Below are 8948 nucleotides of genomic sequence, written 5' to 3' on the forward strand. Positions count from 1 at the left end.
ATATATATATATATATATATATATATATATATATATATATATCGGATTTTAAATCATGTTTTTATACCTGTTCCTTGTATCTGAGATGTGCCTGCCATGAAATGATCCAAGCCTGCATCAAAAACAGCAGGTTAACATCAGAGATATTTTTAATCTGTTTTCATGCTGTATGAAATGCCAGTCAATTAAAAACCATATATTCATTGTTTCCTCACCTGTAAATCCTGTTTCTCCTCCGTTCAGTAGTTGTTTGTGTCCATTACCTGTGAGGAACCCGATTAAAATGACTAAATCACTCGTTCTGATTAATATGATGCACAGTATTGTTTGCTGTGCATTAATGCACAATAAGACTCACCGTTAGATTCCATCTCAGGGATTTCTAAATGTACAAGATAATAATTACATAATTATGACATCAATTATAATTGAACAGAAAACATTTGGTAAACTGCATGTAAACTTTGGTGTTTATCACCTGGAGACTCGATTTGAGATCCATCATGAGCCGTTTCCCCTGATGCAAGAATAAAAGATCTTTTCACGTATAAGTCTGTACAGCATTTAAGAAGTAAGAAATGACCTCCATGAGATACAATACCGAGATCCTGTTATACACATACCATTTTCATACTGTGAGCCATCTCTATGCGGAGCGAATCCCTCTGAACCTAGACATACATATGCAAAGAGCATTATAATTGTATAACTTTTACTTGAAGCCTTTATATATAATTAATGTAAAATTATTTTTAAAGGAATAGTTCACCCAAAAATGAAAATTTGCTGTGAATTTACTCACCCTTGGGCCATCCAAGATGTAGATGAGTTTGTTTCATCATCAGAACAGATTTGGAGAAATTTAACATTGCATCACTTGCTCACCAATGGATCCTCTGCAGTGAATGGGTGCCGTCAGAATGAGAGTCCAAACAGCTGATAAAAACATCACAATAATCCACACAACTCCAGTCCATCGATTAACATGTAAGAAACAAATCCATCAAGATGTTTTTAACTTCAAACCGCACTACTTACAGCTAAAACGAGGGTCCTCTATCCATAATATTGCTTTCTCCAGTCATAATAAAGAGAGAAATATACACAGTTCAAGCACCGTTTACAAGCAAAAACAGTTCTAAACAAATATGTCTGTGGATTTTGATGTGAGAGGACATCAGGGGATGGACTTTTTCACTGGAGGAAGCGTTATTATGGATTACGGTATTTTGGCCAGAAGCGACAATTTGAAGTTAAAAACTGGTTAACGATGGATTTGTTTTTTACAAACACGTAACTTTACAATATGTTAATTAATGGGCTAGAGTCATGTGAATTATTGTGATGTTTATGTTTATTGTTTGGACTCTCATTCTGTCGGCACCCATTCACTGCAGAGGATCCATTGGTGAGCAAATGATGCTAAACTTCTCTAAATCTGTTTCAACGAAGAAGCTCATCTACAACTTGTATGGCCTGAGGGTCAGTAAATTCTCAGCAAATTTTCATTCTTGGATGAACTATTTCATCGTTTTAATTGAAATACCTGTAGGCTGTGATTGGACCTCGGAGGAAACTACACCCACACCATCTGATGTCTGTCCTCCTGAAGGTCGGTCAAAAGTGTGGCTGGATAACATTGTTGACCCATGACCTGCTGCTATATGGCCTGATGACCCTTGACCTGATGACACTGTGAGATTGAAGAAAATATCTCATTGTGAAGTGAATGAAAGATGAACCACCATATTTACATGCACAAGATATTCCAGTATTAATAGGCCTTTGGCTATATTTTGATTTTATGTGCATAACACATATTATAAGCCACGATTGCCTTAACATAAACAGAACAACTCTTACCTACAGAAATGGACACTGAATGGACGCCCCCGTCTGTGCCTGAAACACATTAAACATATTGGGTTTCTCTAGAGCTGTAAGTTTTGTTTTTTGTTTTTTCTAAAATGTTTAATATTTGGTATCATATTTCGAACAATAATTAAAATGCGTTTCTAAATGTCATTACCAGGGACTTTAGATCCTGAACCTCCATTAGCAGCTGCTCCTACACCTGAGAAAAATTTTCTTTATCATTCTTAATTTTGATGCACTACTGTTTAACAATTAAAAAAATAAAATAAATTAATACTTTTATTCAGCAAGGTTGCAAGTGGCAGTAAAAACATTTGTAAGGTTACAAAAGATTTCTCTTCCAACTAAATGCTGTCCTTTCTATTCATAAAAAAAAAAAAAAATCCTGAAAAAATGTTTAACTCTTTCCACAAAGATATGAATGCAGAATGAATGCTTTCTGAAGGATCATGTGACACTGAAGACTTTGCATCACAGTAATTAATTACATTTTAAAATATATTCAAATAGAAAACAGTTAATTTAAATTGCAATTATATATACACAGTATTACTGTTTTTACTGTATTTTTTATGAAATGCAGCCTTGGTAAGCACAATAGACTTTTTTCAAATAAATTCTTACTGACCCCAAACTTTTGATTGGCTGTGTATGTAAATTATATTATATTATATTATATTATATTATATTATATTATATTATATTATATTATATTATATTTATATTATATTATATTATATTATAATTGAATATAACATTTCATTTTTTAATTTTAGTATTGAATGTACTACATAATAAGCCCTATTAGTATTTTTTAGTGTATATAGTATTTATGCCATGCCATATACATGTGTAACTTTTTTTCTATTCTATTCTATTCTATTCTATTCTATTCTATTCTATTCTAGATTCAGTGATCAGGTACCTGGAGGAACTATCTCTGATTTGGACCCATCTTGTCCACCATAACTTGCATCTGTAAGTGAAATAATTTCAGTGATTAGGCAGTAAACTTGTTAAGAGTAAAAAGAAAATCATATTTACAGCAGATGAACAGGTACAGTACCATGAGAACTTGAGCCAGATGGCTGAGAGTACCCGTCTCTACCGTTGCTTCCTGTAACCCACACAGAAACATTACTGAGAGGAAATTCTTTGTACAATAATAAAACATTGCTGTCAATCTTAAAAATGCTCCAGTAATCCAATGACATGCAGTTAGTGGTTTAATTAAATAACAAAACTTTATTAATTATTCACCACCCTGCATCATATTTTCTGAATGAAATCCAACACTTGTTTCTTACTAATTTTGGGGTGCTGATTCCAAAAATAGTGCCTATTTTGCCCTAGCATGTCACTTTCTCACAAAATATGATGTGCATTTTGTAGCATTTTTGCATTCTACAACCATTTGTAAGGTTGGGAAATTTAGTATTATCCCATTATCAACTGCCACAAAGATATGATTTCTGTCTTTCTCTGAGCCAGGTTACAACAATTTGTTACATTCTCAGCCGATTTTCACATGTATGACATTATTTTATGTCTAATTTCACAGTTAGAATTAAGGCCGGCAACAGAAGAAAATGCAAACATGACCTGTGGATGTTTTATTACAAACAAACAGCAACAGAAAATTACAGATTTTGTGAAAAAAAAAGCTTATTTATTTATTCACTTATTTTGAACATATTTTTCTACTCCTTTGCAGATTGTAAGTTAAATTATACATTTTGAATACTTGTTTTATCGATACCTTTGACGTTTGGCTGCTTTTGTTGTTTTGATAAGTGCATTAAAGCAGATAAACATAATTTTGTGGGGGGAAAAAATGCGATAGGAAGTTTTTATTTATATTTTTGAAATCAGCATAATAAAATTAGGTAATACAGGCCTTTTTTTGCAAATCAACAGAATGTTTTTTTCAAGATGCAGGGCTGTTTTAATAAATTCTGATTGAAATGCTGGTCACCATTTGCTCCATTTGAAGCTGTTGATGTGCTGCCTGATGCTGTAATGACAAAAACACTAGTTTAGTTTTTGATTGGCCATGAAAGAGAAGATATATCTAGATTTGACCTTCTGATGTTCGGCTACTGCCCTGTCCATATATTGTAGCTCTGTAGTGCATTTCTTACACAAGGTCAGTCGGTGTTGCTTTTCTAAAGTACGACTTGTGTGAAAGTTTTGCCCCTGATAGATCAGGTTCACACTTACAGACTTGGCCAGTTTGAGTTCCACCATTAAGTTTCTGACCTGGGAAACAAGAGCAAAGGTTTTGTCAAAAGATGTATTGGACTTCAGAAAGGCCTGAAAAGTGGCCATTGAGCTTTCAACAAATTCACCTTTCACCAGAGGCCATGAGAGGCTAATGCACTCTGAACAGAACTTGTTTTTGCGTTATCGAGTAGACTTTCCTTACCGTTTGGGGATTCGCCCGCGACGGCGCTGCCAGGAGTCATACCTTGGAGAAAAATAGCCCTTCAGTCTAAACAAGGTCCTGAAACTTTGGCCCAACAAACATGCAATCTCGCTGCGCTACAGGCTTGTTTTTTTCACAGATCTGTGCACCTGATGTTCCATCTTTCCACATTTATTAATAAATTGAGCAATGTGGCTAAAATCCCCACATACCTGATCCCTAAACCAGATTAAGTACTGATTGACTTTGCTTACTGAGTAAGGTGCACCCAGTGAACTATTTTCCAGTGCTGAGAGGTTCAGTGTTCTCTGCCTCCAGCTCTAAAGAGGATTAGCTTCACCTTACCCAAGCCTTTGGGTGCTGCAGTGGCCTGCTGCGATCCGGCTCCTTTGGGAAAAGAGGAAGAGGAACAAGAAACATATTCTTAAGATTCCCAGAGATCATTTCTCACAGGTCAATCAATCTCTTCCAGCCAGGTGGCTTCTAGAAGGACAAACACTCGTTTTACATGTGCTTAAGGGGTTTTGCATCTTGTATAAACCAGCTATATACATTTTAAGTTGCTTTTATTGTCTTTTATGTGCATTTTAGATCGGATTTTAGTTTCGTTTTTGCAATGTTGCTACCACATTAGAACTAAATGTTTATTTTTGCTACAAGTTAAATATAGAGTATCATCAGTAGAGCCCGACCGATATATTGTTTAACCGATATTATCGGCCGATACGAGCCTGTTGACGATATATCGGTATCCGTCTTTTTTTGCTCCCTAATATCGGTATCGGCCCCCAAAAAACCCATATCGGTCGGGCTCTAATCATCAGTCTTTAGTCTTTATTTAACCCTGTAATTTATCGATTAACTCTGCTGAAAAATTTGGGGTCATTAGATTTTGTTTTTGACAGAAATTATGCATTAAACTGATCAAAAGTGTCAGTAAAGACTTTAGTCTTTTGTTACAAAAATAGTAAGCAACACAACTGTTTTCAAAATGGATACAAATTTGAAATGTTTCTTCAGCGTAATGATTTCTGAAGGATCATGTGACACTGAATTCAGCTTTACCTTCACAAGAATAAATTAAATTTTAAAACATATTCAAATAGAAAATGGTTATTTTAAATTGTAATACTTTTTCTCAATATTATTGTTTTGACTGTATTTCTGATAAAATAAATGCAGTCTTGGTGAGCATAAGAGACTGTTATATATATACATATATATATATAAACCGATCCCAATTTTTGAATGCTAGTAAATCTTAATTACCTTACAAAAAGTACTGTGGTACCATGGTTGTATCAGATGCCAATACTGTGGTATTTTGAAACATACTATGGTACTGAAATCCAGGTACTCTTGTAAGAACTTTGAAAATACTATATCAATATGAAATATTATGGTACATGAATTTCAATACCATGGTATATCGAAGTTCCATATTATCATCACTGTAATATGTTTTGACATCACAATATTTTTGTTAGTGATATCATGGTATTAACATGATACGCCAAAGTACTTAAAAGAATATATTGTCCAAAAAACATGGTTTTACCATGGTGTCATGTCCAAAAAACATATAATAGCATGCTGCTTTGATAGATACTATGATACTGTCTGGTTACCATACTTTAAAATCATAATGATCAAGCTTAAAAAACAAACTATTACCATTGGTCCCATGTCCACAAAACGTAGTATACAAGAAATAATACCATGGTACTTTTTGTAAGTGTAATTTCTGATTATGGCAGAACCCCAAATGTTTCGAATAGCTCAGCCTCATTAAGAAAGACTGACTTTTGAAGTAAAATATGACTTATTATGTGATTATTAAAGATGACTGAGGTTTTGCACAATGGTGGTAAGTTGTCACCCACCCTTCATATGCTGACCTTTGGAGTCATCATCATCTGTAAAGAAAAGGGAAAATCGATACAGTTTATAACAACCGCTCCTTTGTTATGCCCTTCTCCTCTTTCTGTCCCGAATCCCTCGCAGATCTGCTGACTGTTATCAGAATAATATGAGCCCATAGAGTTTTAAGTGAAATGCTCTTTTGTTTTCTCTATGAGACTTTGGGCTTACTCACATTAATGCGTTTATGGTGCTAACAATGGGTTTATAAAGCTAAACGGACTTTAAAAAAGTTTTAAAAGAGATTTACTTTAAAACTGTTTATCATGAACATTATAGTGTTAACTTCTCATTTTGTCCTTTTGCAGGATCACATCTAGTGTCAAACTGCCCACAATATGAGCTTCTTGATGTGGTACGATCGGCTCTCATCAGGACGATGATGAGGTAACATCTAAAAGAACTTTCATCTCCTACCCTCTTCCTCCTCAGACAGTTCTTCTTCACCCTCTTCAGCCTCAAAGTCATTGTCCTCAGGCTCCTTATCTGTCCGGAGAAATAATTCAGCAGTTTAATGAGTGGGTAAAGACGTGTGGGCGCTGTATGTTGAACATAAGAGTGTGTCATTAAATAATCCCTCTGGGAAAAGAGCTCGTACCTTCAACAGGAGCCGTTGATAGGGTGGACGCCAGAAACACAACAGCCACTGAAGCAATTACAAGATTTCTGTGAAAGCAAAATGATAAGAGTCCAGAATAAGCACATGTGAAGCAAATTCAACCCAGAAAACACAATGAGATGTTGTTTAATGTTATGTCACACTTAGTAGACAAGACAATTAGCAATTTATCATGCATTTTCTCAAAAACAGCTGAAAATGGGCATTAAAATCCAACAATTCTCTTGAGAAATGCATGCTTTTCATTTTATTTTTATATAATTATAACTTATATACAAAGTATGTATCATCGATTGGGCTTTTGAAAAACACAAGCAATGGTTAAAAGTAATACTTAGCACTGAGTTTGCATGTTTTTATGCTAAAGTATTCCGTTATCGGATATTCTATCACATTATATTCCTAAATGAGATTCCCAGTATCAAATGATTAGAGTAACACAGACTTTAAACTATAACAAGATATAAGTCATATGCATCAAATCCTACACTAAACATGCTTTTGGTCTATTAAAAAAGCACACCAAAGTCATGGGTTTGATTCCCAAAGAATGCAAGAATGAATGCATGTACTTTGAATTCAAGGCAAGCTGCTTTGGATAAATGCATAAACGTAAAAATCTTAATGAACCAATCTACTGCTCCTTCTTGACATATCTCAATAAATTATTGATCAGTTAGCTATCAGTTGGCCCACTGAAGTCAATTTCAGAGATATTGGTTGTTATAAATCAATCGCCATTGACTTACCGTGACAGCATCTTTAGCACAGGTCTATGTGGGACACTGTGCAGCAGACATAAAGCAACCAGCAAACGTGCTTTTGACTTCCTTATGCTTGACTGGCCACCAAAATACATTTTATACCCTTCCAGCCCCCATATTGGTAAGGGGCAGGACTTCTAACCCCAGCAACTGCCATTCAAACTACTCCTACCAATCAAACGACAGGTGAGTACAGACACATTTGTGATTCATAATTTATATTCAGATCGGATCTGCAGTGTCTTCAAGCATCCAAATGACGATGAATATCTACTGCACATTAGCTGTTGACTAATTATACCAAAACTTGGGATGAAAAGTGTCTTTATTCATGGTATGTCCCATCATCCCTTTGGCCCAGCAGGCGGCGGTGGAAGGCAGCTCAGCCAGTGGAGGGCACAGCCAGCATACACAACATCACACAGAGACCAGAGCCACAGGAACTCATGCAGGAAGTTACAGGTTTTCTCATTTATTCACCCTTGGAAAACAAGATGACCTGGCTGGTTTCAGGATCAGAGGTTTCCAGATGGTTCTTTCATACGTATTTTGTGATTTAGCTCTTACAAAAAAACTGCTACACTCAAAAAACGAATAATGGTGCACTTTATTATTAAGTACTTGCTCTTATTTGATTTTATTTAATAAATCATATTTTCAAAATGTATTAAAATTTCTAAAAACAAAATGAATGGGGAAAAAATTAATAAACTGTCCCCTGTACAGTCTTGTTTGGGCTTTTTTCTTTCTTTTCCTTTTTATTTTTTGTATTAATTAATTTTTTTCTTTATTTATTTGCTTATATAGTCTGTACAAATATTGGGACATTTTATATCATAAATTTGTTTATTAACATTTTTAAATAGAGTTATCTTTATATTTATTTATGCATTTATTTATGGCTTTAATCATGATAATGTATAATGTAATACCATTTTTTTTTTAACTTTTTATTACTTTTTACATTTATTTTGTATTTTATTATGATTTTTATTTTCACTGTTTTTAGATTTTTACAATTGGTATTAAAATATAATCTAAAAGGACCTCTTACACCTTAAAGTACAATATTCCTAAATCATGAATATAGCAAAAATATGTATACAAATATAAAAAAGATAAAGAACAAATTTAAAAAGAAATTTCTAACTTTTTTTTTTTTTTGCATTTATTTACTTATGCATTTTTTTCCGTAATATTGAATAAACGAGAACCACAAATGTTGCCAGGTCTTTCAGGAAAGAAAGCCAATAACATTAGGAATCACTTGTGCTGTTTTAATGGATTAGCATGGTCCATTCAAGTACTATGGTATATCTATGTTGCATAAGCTAAAGCTCCTGTC

The 8948-nt window shown here is 34.1% G+C and overlaps 1 protein-coding gene across 1 annotated transcript in view; it reads right to left on the reverse strand.

Moving 5' to 3' along the window:
* The window catches only part of LOC107669995 (hornerin-like), a 17273-nt gene extending 9605 nt beyond the window's left edge, over nt 1-7668 (reverse strand). Inside the window, exons 1-17 of the mRNA XM_016462443.1 lie at nt 7589-7668; nt 6819-6886; nt 6638-6706; nt 6184-6216; nt 4646-4687; nt 4301-4342; nt 4096-4134; nt 3851-3889; nt 2942-2992; nt 2801-2851; nt 2030-2074; nt 1864-1902; nt 1547-1693; nt 624-671; nt 479-517; nt 359-382; nt 216-263 (exon numbers count right to left, since the gene is read on the reverse strand). Of these exons, the coding sequence (XP_016317929.1) occupies nt 216-263; nt 359-382; nt 479-517; nt 624-671; nt 1547-1693; nt 1864-1902; nt 2030-2074; nt 2801-2851; nt 2942-2992; nt 3851-3889; nt 4096-4134; nt 4301-4342; nt 4646-4687; nt 6184-6216; nt 6638-6706; nt 6819-6886; nt 7589-7599 (835 nt within the window). The 5' untranslated portion in view covers nt 7600-7668. The remainder of the gene's footprint in view (nt 1-215; nt 264-358; nt 383-478; nt 518-623; nt 672-1546; nt 1694-1863; nt 1903-2029; nt 2075-2800; nt 2852-2941; nt 2993-3850; nt 3890-4095; nt 4135-4300; nt 4343-4645; nt 4688-6183; nt 6217-6637; nt 6707-6818; nt 6887-7588) is intronic.
* Between the last annotated feature and the right edge of the window lie 1280 nt (nt 7669-8948).

This window comes from Sinocyclocheilus anshuiensis, unplaced genomic scaffold (genome assembly GCF_001515605.1).
Source record: "Sinocyclocheilus anshuiensis isolate Anshui unplaced genomic scaffold, SAMN03320099.WGS_v1.1 scaffold160, whole genome shotgun sequence".
Lineage (NCBI taxonomy): Eukaryota > Metazoa > Chordata > Actinopteri > Cypriniformes > Cyprinidae > Sinocyclocheilus > Sinocyclocheilus anshuiensis.